Below are 16924 nucleotides of genomic sequence, written 5' to 3' on the forward strand. Positions count from 1 at the left end.
AAAATAAATTTTACATGGATTACTTTATTTTTAATCATTCTTTATACTTATTTTAATTATTTTCTAAAGCAATCCTTCAAAAATTAATAAAAAAATTAAAAGATGTCATTGGAAGAACCTTATTTTTTGTTTTTAAAAATAGAAAACTACTTTCTATTTTTTAATTATTAAACAAGTTTTCTTATATTATATATATAAATATGTCCTCATTTTTGAAGATTAATGCCAACATTTTTAAAAATGGTTATCAAATATGCCCTTAGTTTTGAAGATCAATGCTAGTGTTGTAGGGACCCCTCCCCTTGGGAAACACGTGGCACGCGGCTCATAGTGACGCGTGGCACGTGTTATCAGCCGGACCATCATTATCCGGATTCCCCTATCAGCCGGACCATCATTATCCGGATTCCCCTAAGGATATGCATGGTATAGACATCCTATCCGGACCGCCTCAAGGAAAGGCAAACGACGTTTCATCTTCTCCTATCCAAGGAAGAGCAAACGACGATGGCAGAGCGTACACATCCGGATAGTCTCCACAACACATCCGGATAGTCAGCATGAGCCATCCGGATATAAATCTTCTGGATGGTCAATTAAAGTAAAGCGAGTCTTACACGCAACCACAACAAGCAGCCATGGTCCACATCCCATCACCTGCAGAATGAGAAGACAAGAGGAAGTGACAGCAAGTCACTTCCCACGATCATTCTGCATAATCGCTTCCCACGATCTCTGACGGCCGCATCACCTACCATAGTCTCTGACAGCCATTCATAGGATGATATTGCTCCTACTAACACCTATTGTCATCATCACAACAGAAAAGATCTCCTCACCATTAATGAGAGGAACAGTACCCCTGAAGCTGGATATATATACCTTCGCACGAAGAAGAAAGGGATCTCCTGGTAACCTCTTGATACCTAGAAAAAAGCCAACTGATTTATATATCTCTTTCTCACCATGGCTAATAAAACCATCGGAGGGTGCGTCCGGACACCCTGTCCGGATGCCTTTTGCAGGTGCAACCACTGAATCAAGAACCCCTTGTGTGTTGAGAATCACGTGTCCATCCATATAGCAGCAACGTGGACCATCGGATACGCGAGGCGACAACATTGGCGCCGTCTGTGGGAAAATTTTACTTTTTATTTTGATTCAGTCACTGGCAAAGATGGCCACACCTTCCCAAAGTCGATCATCTGGTAGAGAGGAAGAAGATAATCACGAATGGCGTCAAGCCATCGAAAAAAGACAGTTGGCAAGCGAAAAACAGCTAAAAGCTCTCCTCCAGGAGACGGAGAGGTTAAGGGAAGAAAACGCTGTGTTACGCATTCAAGCCTCAACATCAGGACCTCCTCGTCGTCAGCGCTCAAAAGGCCAGGTGGCAAACTCAAAGCCAGAGCCAGAATCAATATATCCTGGGTCAACAGGAGCTATCCCAGGAACGTACAACGCAAGGCCCCATGAGCCACGCACACCCATGCCTCGAGCTCCCCGTGAGGAAAGCTCAGATTCCACTCATTTCTCAGCAAAAAGACAGCGTGATAGAAAATCACAGTTGTCAAGTTCTATGCGCGCAAGACTAGGCCCACAAGAGCCTGGGAGATCAAGGCCACCAGCAGCCACAACCCGGGCGCCACGCCCCGATCCTATGATCGCTCCCATGGTGCAGAACGTACCTCCGCATCGTGACCCCATGGTCACCCTAGCGATGCGGAACGTTCATTCACACCTAGCGGAACGACCAGCCGGGAGAAACCTCCCAAACGAGCCACCCATTGGCTCCATCAGCAAAAGGCTGGATGACATGCTCTCCACGCCCTTTTGCTCTCATATCACCCATTACGAGCCCCCAAGAGGATTCCTCGTACCAAAGTTTTCCACATACGATGGGACCAACGATCCCTTCGATCACATCATGCACTATCGACAGCTTATGACGCTCGATATTGGCAACGATGCATTATTATGCAAAGTATTCCCTGCCAGCCTTCAAGGGCAGGCCCTCTCATGGTTTCATCGCCTACCTCCTAACTCTATTGACAATTTCAGGGACCTCTCTGAAGCATTCGTGGGACAGTACTTGTGCTCTGCTCGACACAAGCAGAATATCAGCACCCTCCAGAACATAAAAATGAGAGACAACGAATCCTTGAGGGAATTTGTGAAGCGATTTGGCCAAGCCGTACTCCAAATAGAGGTTTGCAGCATGGATGCTGTCCTACAAATCTTCAAGAGAAGCATTTGTCCGGGCACTCCATTTTTTGAATCACTGGCAAAAAAGCCTCCCACAACGATGGACGATTTGTTCAGACGTGCTAACAAATATTCAATGCTCGAAGATGACGTGCGTGCAGCCACTCAACAAGTTTTGGTTGCCGGACGGGCTTCTAGAGATAATGCGGACAGGCATGCCAAGCCTCCAGACCGTCCAAAACCAGTTGACCGAAGACAGGACGGGCCGAGTCGTCCGAATAGGCCGCCCGCCACACCCCTATCCGTATCATACGAAAAACTTCTCCCAATGATCCAAGGGTTGTCCGACTTCAGGTGGCCTAGACCCCTCGAAACGGACCCATCCATAAGAGACCGCAGCAAGAAATGCGCCTTCCACAAAGACCATGGTCATACAACAGAGACGTGTCGATCCCTCCAGTATCTAGTTGAAAGGCTCATCAAAGCAGGACATTTAAAACAGTACCTCCGCTCAGATACTGGAGGAAGGGACGTATCTCAGCATCATAACTCTGAGGCCCCGAGGGCCCCAGTCGCCCCCAAGGCTGTGATAAACTATATCAATGGGGGCCCGTCTGACGAGGAATACGATTCCAGGCGTAAAAGGCAGAAATTGCTGCGGGCCGCGTCAATACGCGAGCGCATTAATTCCATCCGGCCGGGTCTTACTGGAGAGGGCCCTCGCCCCATAGATGGGACAATCATTTTCCCACCAGTAGATCCCACCCGGACGCTACAGCCACATCGCGACGCCCTCATCCTCTCTCTAGAAATAGGAGATTTTGATGTAAGACGTATCTTGGTTGATCCAGGCAGTTCAGCCGATCTAGTACAAGCATCAGTCATTGGCCATATGGGACACAGTCTCGCAGGTCTCGAAAACCCCGGACGAATCTTATCTGGATTCAACGGATCATCAACAACATCCTTAGGAGACATTATACTGCCGGTTCGAGCTGGACCAGTCACTCTCAACGTGCAATTCTCGGTGGTGCAAGAATTGTCACCCTTCAATATCATCTTGGGACGCACATGGCTTCACTACATGAAAGCCATCCCCTCCACATATCATCAAATGGTGAGTTTCCTCACCAATGAAGGGCAAACTGACTTGTATGGCAGCCAGTTAGCCGCTCGCCAGTGCTACCAAATAGCACGTGAAGCAGTCGCTAACCAGGAAGATGCATCTCCCCCTGAACCTAGCATTGCGCGCGACCAATAGCAATTATTGGGTCCGGTGGACAAGGATCCCCCGGTAGCAGATCCCTTACAAACAATCCAAATCTCAGAAGAGAATGATCACCTCACAAACATCAGTTCCCTCATGACACAAGAAGAAACCCAGAGCATACAGAATATCCTTCGAAGTAACCATGACATCTTCGCATGGACACATTCGGATATGAAGGGAATTCATCCCTCTATCGCCTCTCACAAGCTTAACGTCTTTCCAGCAGCCAGACCCATTCGACAGAAGATTAGACGATTTCACCCGGATAGACAAAGAGTTATCCAAGAAGAAATTAACAAATTGTTGGAAGCCGGATTCATCAGAGAGGTATATTATCCGGATTGGTTGGCAAATGTAGTAGTGGTACCAAAGAAAGAGGGCAAATGGCGAATCTGTGTTGATTACACCAATCTCAATAATGCATGTCCAAAGGACAGTTTTCCCTTACCGCGGATAGATCAAATTGTGGATTCCACTTCCGGGCAAGGGATGCTCTCTTTCTTGGATGCCTTCTCCGGCTATCACCAAATTCCCATGTCTCCGGATGACGAAGAAAAAACAGCATTCATAACGCCACACGGCCTCTATTGCTACAAAGTCATGCCATTCGGACTCAAAAACGCTGGCGCCACGTATCAAAGATTGATGACTAAAATCTTCAAACCTCTGATAGGCCGCTCGGTCGAGGTATACATTGACGATATCGTGGTTAAAAGCAAAACTCGAGAGCAGCATATCCTCCATTTACAAGAAGTATTTTACCTCTTGCGAAAGTATGACATGAAGCTAAATCCTTCCAAATGTGCCTTTGGCGTGAGTGCTGGCAAATTTCTGGGATTTATGGTCAGCCAAAGAGGCATAGAAGTCAGCCCGGATCAAGTCAAAGCAGTCATGGAGACACCTCCTCCCAGGAACAAAAAGGAGTTACAACGCCTCACAGGCAAGCTCGTTGCGTTAGGACGTTTTATAGCCCGCTTCACTGACGAGTTGCGACCCTTCTTCTTAGCGATACGAAAAGCTGGAACGCAGGGATGGACGGACAATTGCCAAAACGCGTTGGAAAGAATTAAACACTGTCTTATGCATCCGCCCATCTTGAGCAGCCCCATGCCAAAGGAGAAGCTATATATGTATTTAGCTGTCTCAGAATGGGCAATCAGCGCCGTTCTATTCCGCTGCCCTTCGCCAAAGGAGCAGAAACCTGTCTACTATGTCAGCAGAGCTTTGGCAGATGTAGAAACCAGGTATTCAAAAATGGAGCTAACAGCCTTAGCTCTTCGAAGTGCTGCTCAAAAGCTCCGCCCCTATTTTCAAGCTCACCCAGTGATTGTACTGACCGACCAGCCCCTTCGTAGCATTCTACACAAGCCAGATTTAACTGGGCGAATGCTACAGTGGGCCATCGAATTGAGCGAATTTGGAATCGAATTCCAACCCAGATTATCCAAAAAAGGCCAAGTAATGGCCGACTTCGTGCTCGAATATTCACGAAGACCCGACCAGCACCACGAATCAGGTGAACAGGAGTGGTGGACTCTACGAGTTGACGGAGCCTCACGCTCATCAGGCTCTGGAGTTGGGCTCTTATTGCAGTCCCCAACTGGGGAACATCTGGAGCAGGCCATCCGGCTGGGATTCTCCGCGTCTAACAATGAAGCAGAATACGAGGCCATCCTGTCCGGATTGGACCTCGCTCTTGCGCTATCCGTCTCCAAACTCCGAATCTACAGCGACTCGCAACTAGTGGTAAGGCATGTCCAGAAAGAATATGAGGCTAAGGACTCACGCATGGCGCGATACTTGGCCAAAGTAAGAAGCACCTTACAGCAATTCACCGAGTGGACAATTGAAAAAATTAAGCGAGCTGACAACGGGCGCGCTGACGCCTTGGCCGGTATAGCTGCTTCCCTCCCCATCAGAGAAGCCATTCTATTGCCTATCCATGTACAAGCCAATCCCTCTGTCGCAGAAAATTCCACTTGCAACTCCATTGAAGCAAACCAAGCGGATGATCAAGAGTGGACGCATGATATTGCAGAATATCTCCGGACAGGAGCTTTACCCGAAGATCCTAAACGAGGGCACAAAATCCGGGTGCAAGCTGCCCGTTTCACCCTGATTGGGGGGCACCTGTACAAGCGATCCTTCACAGGGCCTTATCTTCGCTGTCTTGGGCATTCAGAGGCCCAGTATGTGTTAGCTGAGTTACATGAAGGAGTATGCGGAAATCATACGGGAGGACGATCCCTAGCACATAGAGCTCATTCACAAGGATACTATTGGCCAACAATGAAGAAAGACGCGGCAGCATATGTCCAAAAATGTGATAAATGTCAAAGATACGCTCCCATTCCACATATACCATCAATCGCATTAAAATCGGTCTCAAGCCCATGGCCTTTCGCGCAGTGGGGCATGGACATAGTGGGACCCCTCCCAGCAGCACCCGCCCAAAAGAAATTCCTTCTTGTCGCCACTGATTACTTCAGTAAATGGGTAGAAGCTGAAGCATATGCAAGCATCAAAGATAAAGATGTTACCAAGTTCGTATGGAAGAACATTGTTTGCCGTTATGGGATTCCCCAAATCATCATAGCTGACAACGGTCCACAATTTGACAGCATTGCATTCAGGAATTTCTGTTCGGAATTGAATATCCAGAATTCATACTCCACGCCACGTTATCCTCAAAGCAATGGCCAGGCGGAAGCCACAAACAAAACTCTAGTCAATGCCTTGAAAAAAAGGCTGGAGCGAGCCAAAGGGAAGTGGGTGGAGGAACTACCCGGCGTCCTGTGGGCCTATCGGACCACACCCGGACGACCAACAGGAAATACTCCTTTTGCCCTCACATATGGAATGGATGCAGTCATTCCCACTGAAATAGGTCTTCCTACTATCCGGACTGATGCAGCAAAGCAAAAAGATGCCGACACGGAACTAGGAAGAAATTTGGACTGGGCAGACGAAGTCAGAGAAAGCGCATCCATCCGGATGGCAGATTATCAACAAAGAGCATCAGCGCATTACAATCGAAAAGTCAGGCCCAGAAACTTCAAAAATGGTACGCTAGTACTTAGAAAAGTTTTTGAGAATACTGCTGAAGTAGGCGCAGGAAAATTCCAAGCCAATTGGGAGGGACCCTACATAGTGTCTAAGGCAAATGAAAATGGAGCCTATCATTTACAAAAGCTAGATGGCACTCCGTTACTCAGACCATGGAATGTGTTTAATTTAAAGCAGTATTATCAGTAGAAAGTGTACACAAGTGCAAATGAGAAAGAAGTAAGTTTTATTGATATGAGTAAATGTAAATTACAAAGAGACATCCGGACCACAAAAATATACAGAAGGAAAAATTACAGCAGAAAAATTGCAAGAAGATATAAACTATCGGGGAGCAGGTTTCTCATGGAGCTTCTTTTCTTCACTTGGAGGAATTGAAGGGGTATCTCGCTTTATACCGTTCTTCTTCATGCAGCAGCGATACCCAAAGATAAATGTATCATCCACTTGTCTCTGGTAATCCGCTGCAAGTTCCTCCCTTTCCACAGCAAACTCCCGTTCAAGTTCCTCTTTTTGCACATCCAGACGCAGCTGCAAGTCTTCCTTCTGTTTCTTTTCATTCAAAACTTCTGTCCGGAGTCGACTCAATTCATCCCTTAGCCGGGCTGCCTCACCCTCCGCCTCATGAAGGCGGCCCGCAGTTGATTCTTCTTGACCCTTTGCCTCAGCCAACTCCACCCGGAGGGCTTCATTTTCCTCTCGCATGGTGGATAGACTGGCCTCAGCCTCCTCCATTCTCAGACGCAGTTGATTTTCAATCTCTTGGTGCCGAGAGGAGAAGGTCCTCATATAGTCTGCGGTCTGCAGCAGCTGAGTAAAAAGAGCGTGTTGTTGAGACATGCTGCGGAGGCCCCTCACCAGCTAACACACAAACAAGAAAAGCAAAAACATAAATCATACTACAACAAACACATCAGTGCAACAAAAAGTCAAAAAGCAAAAACACAAGACAACGGCGTACCGTTTCTATCATATCAAACATCTTAGCAGAGGGCTTGATGGCTTTCCAGTCAGGAGTAATCTGCTTTAACTTAGCTTCCAACTCCGCGTAGCTGAAAGGGCTAGCGGGAGCGGCATCATCAGCAGATTGCTCCTCGGATGAGGAAGGAGAGGGTAGCTCGTGTCCCGGAATCGGAGCCCCCATATTTTCGTCCGGGCACATAGGTCCGGATGCATCCTCAGCCGGAATTATTGCCGGAACGGCTGAGGTCTCAGTAGCCATCTCCACCTCGCCTCCATCCGGATGAGCGTCATGGGCAGAAGCGCAACTAATTTCAATCTCTTGCTGCCGCTCTTGAAGCCGCTCAAAGAGTCCGGACTGTAGATCGCGCGTCAAACGCGGCTTCTTGAGGGGAGGCTCTTTCACCAGGACTATAGCCAGGCGATCCGGGTCGTCGGAAGGCTGACTTTGGCTTTCTGCCCCCGCTTCCTCCAACGGGGCCGTTTCAGCTGCATCCGGATTGAGGTTGCCCGGATGGTTGATAGATGCAGCTTCCTCAGCCACGTTGGCTAGACGCGCAGCCGCGATTAAGGAGGGACCTGAGTGATTCAACCCCGACATGCGCCCGGGGCCGCTTGAGATAGAATGCGGAGCAGCATTTACTGGCTCCTCTATCATTACTTCCCCCTCATAGGTAGTTTGTGGAGGAGGAAACTCCTTGGGAGGAGTGGGTTCCTTCGCATCCTTCCCATGCTTCTTCACCAGCTTCCCCCTTTTTCCTGAAGTTTTCTTCGGAGGGGAGTCCGGACCCCGCTTCTGCCCGGGAGCCTTCCGGATAGTGCCTTCAGTCTTTTTCTGATCTCTATCCTCCAGGAGCTTTCGCCGCCTTTCAGCGTCAGCTTCTTTAGCTTCCTGATAGAGGGGGAGCTCTTTCACTGTATAATGCTCCCCAGGCACTATCTCATCCTTTGCCAATTTCCTAGGAAGGATGTTGATAACATATTCCTGGGGCTCCCGGACGACCTCTGTCAAATTCCGCGCCGAGAGCAATGTTTTGTAGGCCCTCTCCTTGGGATCTATTTCAAATAATTTGCAGACACAGGCAAAGGATGCCTTTTCCACCCAATCCACAAGGTGGCCCCTCAATTCCAAACCTGCATTGTCAGCAACAAAAGGTGAGAATTCCGCCCGGAAAGATCAGAAAAAATCAGCAAAGCAAAATCTAAAAAAAAAAAAAAAAAAAAAAAAAAAAAAAAAAAAAAAAAAATCGCAAAACAAGATTACCCGGAACTTTTAGGGTATAATTCGGAGAAAAAGGCCTCGACGGATGCTGCGATAGCCCCGCCCATCCACCCCAGACTGCCACCAGCCCCTTCGCCCCTCCCTTTGTCGAATCTGGCAGTTCTGTCACCATTTGAAGGGAGGGCAGGTGAGCGGACACACTGAAGATATCATTCTTTGCTTTCTTCAGGGAATAGACAAAGAACACTTCCAGTAGCGTCAGGTCGAGGCTGTACAGCATGTTGATGATGCTGCATCCCATCAGCACCCGGACAAGGTTGGGGTGAATAAAGATGGGGGGAATTTGAGAGAAGTGGAGGAATTCCTTGAACAACGCCGGCAGAGGGAACCGGAGCCCCGCGTTGAATTGTTCCTTTGTGAAGAGGATAGCGTTTTTTCCACCTTTCTCAGTAGGCATAGCCGCCTCCTCGTTCACCAGGTCTATCAACACGTCATGGGGGATCAGGAATCGCTCCCGGAACTCCTTCGCATTTAATTTGTCTATCGCCTTTTCGCTAGCCTCGCTGACCCGGACAGACGAAACAGTCTTTTTTGGAGCCATTTCTTACCACAAAGCCAAAGCAAAATCTACACGCAAAAACAATGCAAACGGTTCAGACCAAGCAATCAGAAAATACACAAACCCTAACTCAAAGCCGTCAGAAAAACCCCTCAAAAACCCCTCCAAACAACAACAAAGTACCAACATTCAACAACAATTGCAAACGACTCGTCCAAAACAATGCCCAAGCAAGCCAGAAAGCAAGTGTAAAGAACCAGCAAACGCAACCAAAGGAACGGCAGTAGCAAAGAGATACGTACCAAATACAGCACCGAAGAAGAAGAACGGGTACCGCCTTGATACGAAATCACCAGCAGCAAACCAACAAAGTTGCGATACAAAAGCACTGGTACAAAAGAGCTTTCGGAGTCTTTTTTTTTCTTTTCTCAGAAAAGCAAAGGGCGTAGAAAAAGCAGTAAGAAGAAAGACTCTCAAGAGAATGCAGTAGGAAAAAATACAAAAAGAGGTACAGTACCCTATTTATAGCAGGACAGCCCCTCGGAAAGCCAAACCAACAGCCATGTTATCATTGAAACGACATATTGTCTGGGGATACGCAGGGTCGGCGGCTCGTCATAAAAAATGCCTTTTTGGCTTCCGCACCCCCACTCGCCACGTGGCCCAGTCAGACGAAGAGACTTCTTCAGTTTTCAAAAGCCAGTTATTTTTAACCCGCCCATTTTTTGGGCAAAATAGGCAAGTTAAAAAGGGGGGCAATGTAGGGACCCCTCCCCTTGGGAAACACGTGGCACGCGGCTCATAGTGACGCGTGGCACGTGTTATCAGCCGGACCATCATTATCCGGATTCCCCTATCAGCCGGACCATCATTATCCGGATTCCCCTAAGGATATGCATGGTATAGACATCCTATCCGGACCGCCTCAAGGAAAGGCAAACGACGTTTCATCTTCTCCTATCCAAGGAAGAGCAAACGACGCTGGCAGAGCGTACACATCCGGATAGTCTCCACAACACATCCGGATAGTCAGCATGAGCCATCCGGATATAAATCTTCTGGATGGTCAATTAAAGTAAAGCGAGTCTTACACGCAACCACAACAAGCAGCCATGGTCCACATCCCATCACCTGCAGAATGAGAAGACAAGAGGAAGTGACAGCAAGTCACTTCCCACGATCATTCTGCATAATCGCTTCCCACGATCTCTGACGGCCGCATCACCTACCATAGTCTCTGACAGCCATTCATAGGATGATATTGCTCCTACTAACACCTATTGTCATCATCACAACAGAAAAGATCTCCTCACCATTAATGAGAGGAACAGTACCCCTGAAGCTGGATATATATACCTTCGCACGAAGAAGAAAGGGATCTCCTGGTAACCTCTTGATACCTAGAAAAAAGCCAACTGATTTATATATCTCTTTCTCACCATGGCTAATAAAACCATCGGAGGGTGCGTCCGGACACCCTGTCCGGATGCCTTTTGCAGGTGCAACCACTGAATCAAGAACCCCTTGTGTGTTGAGAATCACGTGTCCATCCATATAGCAGCAACGTGGACCATCGGATACGCGAGGCGACAACAAGTGTCACTCTCATTGTTCCACATTCCAAAAGGAAAAATGTGAGAGTGCCTCCAATAAGAGAAAGCTATACGAGTAGTTGTGTTAAAAACAGTTTAGGAAACTTAACAAATGCCAAGAAAATTATGCTCTCTAGCTGTCTTCCAATGCACACTTATTCCGCACTCGACCACTTGAGTTACCTTAAAAGTCCAAACAATTTTGAAGGCCAGAAACTCAAGTCTTTAGTCCTCTTTGGTGGGAGGCTTGTTTGGTAATTGTTTTCAAAAACAGTTCTGCAAAATAATTTTTGAGAATAATTTTGAAAATTGTTCTTTGACATTTTTATAATTTGAATGAAAAAAAAAAAAAAAAAAAAAATCAAAATCAAAATTGGAATTCAGTTATCATTGTCTCTGTTTGTGATTACCATTACCTCAACTTTACAGTTCTCTATGTCAAATGGTCAATGGCTTGACTATCTCTAGAACTCTTACAACCATCTCCAACTGGATCTTCAAGTTGAGATCTCTAGCTGTTTAACAGGTAAAGAAGAAAACCCTGTTTGTCAACACCCAACATATAAGGTTCTATATGAAAAATATCGAAATTTAGTTGATGGAATCATTGGAATATGCAAGAATGCATCCTGATTAAGGGAATGTAACAAATGGCAAGAACATAGAAAGATGATTATATGACAAAACTTTCAAGTATAAATGATGAAGACAAAAATGAAGATGATGGATAGGAAAAACGAATGAAATACATGCTGTCAAGACGTCACTAGAAGAGATTGGGATGACTATAGAATGAAATGGATGAGAATATGTTGAAAAACAAGCTAAGTATGGCTCTGGATATAGAATGGATTAGAGGGATGGGATCCATACAATGAACCCCAAAGCAGTTGAATTGGCTAGAATAAATAATTAAGCATGGGATTGAGATTCTGAAACAAGTTTCCAGGGAAATATGTTTTGTTTTTTCAGAAACTGACAAAAATCTGATGGGCAAATACAACATCCCATAACTGCTGGTTGATGTCAGTCTTTTTTTCTCCTCTTTTATTTATTTATTTTTTATGTTCACATGGTAGGAAAAATGGCTCGATTCATCTAATACTATAATTAAAGACAAGCTTGTATGCATTTCTTTGAGATAAATAAAAAACAAGAAATGCAACTGAGGTCTGGACAAAGGCTGAGAAGCCTCAGCATTGGCAGGTTAGGTTAGTTTTTCACCATGCCTTTGTCTTGATAATGAAGATAAAACATGAAAAATCTTTAGAAGGAAAAGAAAAAATGGATTTGAAAGACAAAGTTACCAGAAGCAAAATCAAAACCAAGGTCATAGAAAACAAGGTTATTCATATAAAGTTGAGTAGAACCGTTACCGTGGTCTTACCAGGAGGGTAGAAGTTCAGTACTGCTGCCCCAGAAAAAAGCAACCTGCGTGATGGATGTTTATGATTCAGTTTTCTCATTGATTTTGTTCTACAAAAGTCTTCAAGGTAATGATAAGGACATGGGAATCTTTTGGCACATATGATCAAAACTGGAGAAGTATTTGAAATGTTCAAAATTAACTCAAAATTGAAAATTTCTTACAAATTAAAACTTCATGATGGGTCCATGATTTCCATAGATGCCGCAACAAAAGAGCTAAGTGTATAGACCTTATCGGTTTTTCTAAACAATACTTACTTCTCAATGAAAAATCTGAACTATGGACAAACTCAAACTGCAACAAGAAATTATTAGAAAAATAATCTAAATATATGCCCAATGAGAGTATTCAAGTAAATGGAAGACAGCAGCAACTATGGGCACCATGCTAATTAACAAGATAAGAATAAACAAAACATAATAAAAAAATTTGTAGGATACTGAAGCTACAATTTACAAGAACATGCCAATGGATATATTAATCTTTGCTAAACATGTAATATAAAAATAAATTTGACTTGCATGTATGTATCAGAAAATGACATTCTACATTTGCTTAACTTAGGAATGTAAAAAATATACACTACACACTCATTGAACTCGAGGTCCTCGCTTTCTGCTTGCACATAATTAAATTTTTAACATCAGTTTAACTAATTCATAGTTGCCCTAATAGGATCATTGTGAGATCTAGCTTATTTGGATAAGTATGCTAGGAAATGAGAATGAAATTCCTTGCATAGAGCAGAGGGTGTTTTTGTGAGATCAATAAAATCATTGCACCATTGCTTCTGTGAGAAAGGTTCTGGAGTTATTGGATACAGGGGTATAGAGCAACTGGCTTTATTTACTTATTGTAAAAGTTGATAAATACATATGCATCATCTCAAATTACTCTTTGATGAGAATATATGGTTGATTAGAATCAGATCAAGAAAATTTGACCAACCATTTCCATTTGCTAACAAAGAGACCTTTGAAAAGTTATGGGCATTGTCATCTTAATTGTTTTAAACATGGACAAGCTAAGATCATGTCCTATCAAGACAGTAGAAACATATACCAGTTTTCAGTATTGTGGGGGCTAAGGCATGCACTGAGGTGTCAGCGTGCAGAGACATCTTTATGATGGTTCACATCTGTGTTGAGAAAATCCTGAGAATCAGGTTGCAGACGTATGTTCTCCAGGCTACAATGGCGTGGTGCAAAGAATTACATTTTCTTAAGGATTCAAGAAGACCAACATGCTTATCCCAGAATCTTCCACCAATGCCCATGAATCGGAACTCCACTGGGAAGTCCACTAAAGTAGATGCCAGGTCAAGCAAAAGCTAAATCCCATCATTCACGTTTTGATGATAAATACTAAATAGTTAATTCTGCGTACTTGAACAACAGATCTTTTTCCAGTTCCATACTCCTACCAATAATCCCGACAAGAACACAAACCATTCTTGAAATGGTGAAAACGAGTAGCATCTCTCACAATTATTTCTCTGCCCACAAGCTTGGATATAAACTTAATGGCGGAATGGCAGTCATTGCAGACTCTTAGGTTCTTCATGATTCTCAAGGTAGTATTCTCTGGAGTACATATCAGTCCAAAGGCAATGGCAAGCTTCTCACTGTGATGACTAAGAATCTGCTCCTTCAACTCTTCTTCCAGATCATGCAATACTGATTCTGTGTCTGGAACAAAACCCATCTTCTTTATCTCCTTCCAGATTTTTGCCATCATCTCATAGATTGCATCTCTCTGTGGGTGAAGTCCATCATCAACGCCAAAAATATGAACCTTGTTTTTTATTTGGACCCAACTAAATCCTTGGTCTTTCTTGACTCCTTTATCCTTCATAGACTTTCTAATATTAGCAGCATTTTCCCATTGTCCGCAAGCAGAATAGACATTAGCAAGGGCTGAATAGGCCCCACTGTTTTCAGGTTCAATGAGAAGCAACCTCTCTGCTGCAACTTCTGCAAGCTCCACATTTTTATGAACCTTACAAGAAGCTAAAAGCGAACCCCAAGCTATAACATCAGGTTCAATTGGCATATTTTCTATAAAAGCATGTGCTTCTTGCAATAATCCGGCACGCCCAAATAGGTCAATCATGCAAGCATAGTGGCTTGGTGTCGGTATGATTTTGTGTGCATTCTGCATCAAATTATAATAGCTTCGGCCTTGTTCTACCAATCCCACATGTGTACAGGCAGAAAGAACACCGACATAAGTTATGTGGTCAGGCTTAATACCATTCTCCAGCATTCTCTCAAACAGTGTTAGGGCTTCTTCTCCAAGACCATGTTGGGCTAAAGCAATAATCATGGAAGTCCAAGTAATAGTATCTCTCTTCCAATGTATCAGATTGAATACCCACCTTGCATCATTGATGCTTCCAGATTTGGCATACATGGTAATTAGAGCATTGCTCACAGAAACTGATGATGCATTCCCTGATCTTGTGGCACTTGCATGGATTTGTCTCCCATGATCAAGAGAGGCTAAGCTTGAACTGACACTCAACATGGTTGCAAGTGTATAGTTGTTTGGCTTGGGCCCTTCTTTAATCATGGATCTGAAGAGCTCCATTGCATCTTGATTGAAGCCATTCTGCACATACCCTACAATCATGGCTGTCCATGCAACAACATCACGGACTCTCAATGAGTCAAAGATCCGTCTGGCTGGGTTTATGTCACCGAGCTTCACGTATCCATCCAGGAGGGCTGTAAATGCTATTACATCAAGATTTGAAATCATGCTTTGCTCTATGATCTTTTGAGCAATTTCAACCCCTCCGGATTTTGAGTACATTGAAATCAGAGCATTTCCAACTGCTCCAAAAGTATCAAACTCTGTTCTGATAATATGAGCATGAATTTGTTTACCAAGTTTCAAATTCTCAAGATTGGCACAAGCTGATAAAGCACTTGCAAGGGTAAATTTGTCAGGCTTCGAAGAAGAATCCATAAGCATTTTTGAGAAAATATCCAGTGCTTCTCGATCAAATCCATGTTGATTATAACCTGAAATCATTGCATTCCAGGAAACCACGTCCCGTTCAATCATTTGCTCAAACTGGACCTGAGCAAGATCAACCAGTCCGGACTGCATATGTGATGAAATCATTGTATTCCAACTTGAAGTGCTCTTCAATTTCATCCTATCAAAGACAATCTTTGCCGTCACTGGATCACCCGACTTTGCATACATATTCAGAAGGGAATTTGCTACACTAATATAGCTACTGAGCCCATGCTTAACCACAAAGGAGTGAACCTTCCTCCCAATGCCCAAACACTCTACAGCGGCACACGAGGCAAGAACATTAGTAAGTGTGAATTGGGTAGGTGGAACATCATCTGAAACCATCTCCCGAAACATCCCAATCGCATTCTCAAACTGACCCATCTGATTATACCCCACAATCATGGCGGTCCATGAAACAGAATCAGGCTCAGGCATTTCCTCGAAAACGCGATGGGCCTCCTCAAGCCGACCCCCTTTTGCATACCCAGACAGAATAATATTCCAAGAGAAGACACTCTTCACAGGCATTTCATCGAAAACGCGGTGGGCATCATAAATAAACCCAGTTTTAGCATAAAAATTCATGAGATTATTCATCAAAAACACGCCGAGGTGAAGCCCGGCTTTGATAATTCGAGCATGGATCGATTTTCCGGTAAACGGGTCTTTGAATTTGAGGCTTCTTTGGAGGAAAGAGGTGTACGGATCTGAGGGAGAGGTGAGAATTTGTGAGCTTGAAGTCTCCATGAGAGACCAATCCGATAAAATACACTAGAGCCAGAAGATCAATTAAGAAGCTTTGTTCCATAAATTTTTTTAGACAATCACGTGAATTGGAGTTTTGGAGACTCTGAATCCATGATTAGATTTTAGGACAAGGGGGTTTGAAGAACTAAAATGGCGGGAAACGAAGGGAAGGCATTGGGGGGTGCAACCGCTTGAGCCCTTTTTTTTTTTTTTTTTTTATTAATAAAAAATTAAGGAGCTGTTTGCTTTAGCTTCTTATCAGCCAAAAACTTTTTCAAGTTATTAGGTGAAAATAATTTGAAGTGATTATTGAATTGTCTTTCCAGGTGATTTCTCAAAAAAGTTATTATTTTTTATTATATAAGACTTTTAGTCTTTTAGAGATAAAAAGTATTTTTAGAGATTTTTAACCAAAATTATGATATTTTAAGGAAAACGGCTCTACTTGATTTCCGAAAAAATTAATAAAAATATGATAAAAAGAAAATAAATAAAAAAAGAAATAAAAAAGGTGAGGAGTGGCCCACTTACAGGGCCCAATTACTGTAGCATCTGGGCTGGAACGGGCCACAAAGCCTAAGGAGATGACCTGTCGTACCATCTTACTTGTCGGTCTTGCTAACCCATTTGGATTAAAAAAAAAAGTCTAAATACAAATATGATTTTTTTTATTTTTATTTTTAAAAATAAAAAATTAACATTTTTATAGATTTTGCAATTATAAACATGATAAATATAAATAAAAAAATAAAAAAAGTACAATTATTAGAGATGTTTAAGTAACAAAAGAAATTTCATTAATACTAAAAAGAAAAAGAAAAAATGACTTATAAATTAAATTAAAATT

At 43.8% G+C, this 16924-nt stretch overlaps 2 protein-coding genes across 3 annotated transcripts; both read right to left on the reverse strand.

The window, feature by feature from the left end:
- Positions 1-6747: 6747 nt before the first annotated feature.
- Positions 6748-11133, reverse strand: LOC132254106 (uncharacterized). Of its 2 annotated transcripts, XM_059738703.1 has the most exons (4): positions 9582-11133; positions 8763-9347; positions 7500-8632; positions 6748-7399 (listed from the first exon to the last, which is right to left on the reverse strand). In XM_059738703.1, exons 2-4 carry the CDS (start codon positions 9319-9321, stop codon positions 6863-6865), a joined length of 2229 nt encoding a protein of 742 aa, XP_059594686.1. In that variant the 5' UTR covers positions 9322-9347; positions 9582-11133; the 3' UTR covers positions 6748-6862. The 2 variants fall into 2 exon arrangements, with proteins under 2 accessions (XP_059594686.1, XP_059594685.1); XM_059738702.1 differs by lacking the exon at positions 9582-11133 and having other exon boundaries at positions 8763-9546.
- A 99-nt stretch (positions 11134-11232) lies between these two features.
- LOC100254254 (pentatricopeptide repeat-containing protein At2g22070) lies at positions 11233-16277 on the reverse strand. Its single transcript, XM_059738700.1, has 3 exons — positions 13363-16277; positions 12259-12302; positions 11233-11386 (listed from the first exon to the last, which is right to left on the reverse strand). Exon 1 carries the CDS (start codon positions 16075-16077, stop codon positions 13720-13722), a length of 2358 nt encoding a protein of 785 aa, XP_059594683.1. The 5' UTR covers positions 16078-16277; the 3' UTR covers positions 11233-11386; positions 12259-12302; positions 13363-13719.
- Between the last annotated feature and the right edge of the window lie 647 nt (positions 16278-16924).

Source organism: Vitis vinifera, chromosome 7 (genome assembly GCF_030704535.1).
Source record: "Vitis vinifera cultivar Pinot Noir 40024 chromosome 7, ASM3070453v1".
NCBI lineage: Eukaryota > Viridiplantae > Streptophyta > Magnoliopsida > Vitales > Vitaceae > Vitis > Vitis vinifera.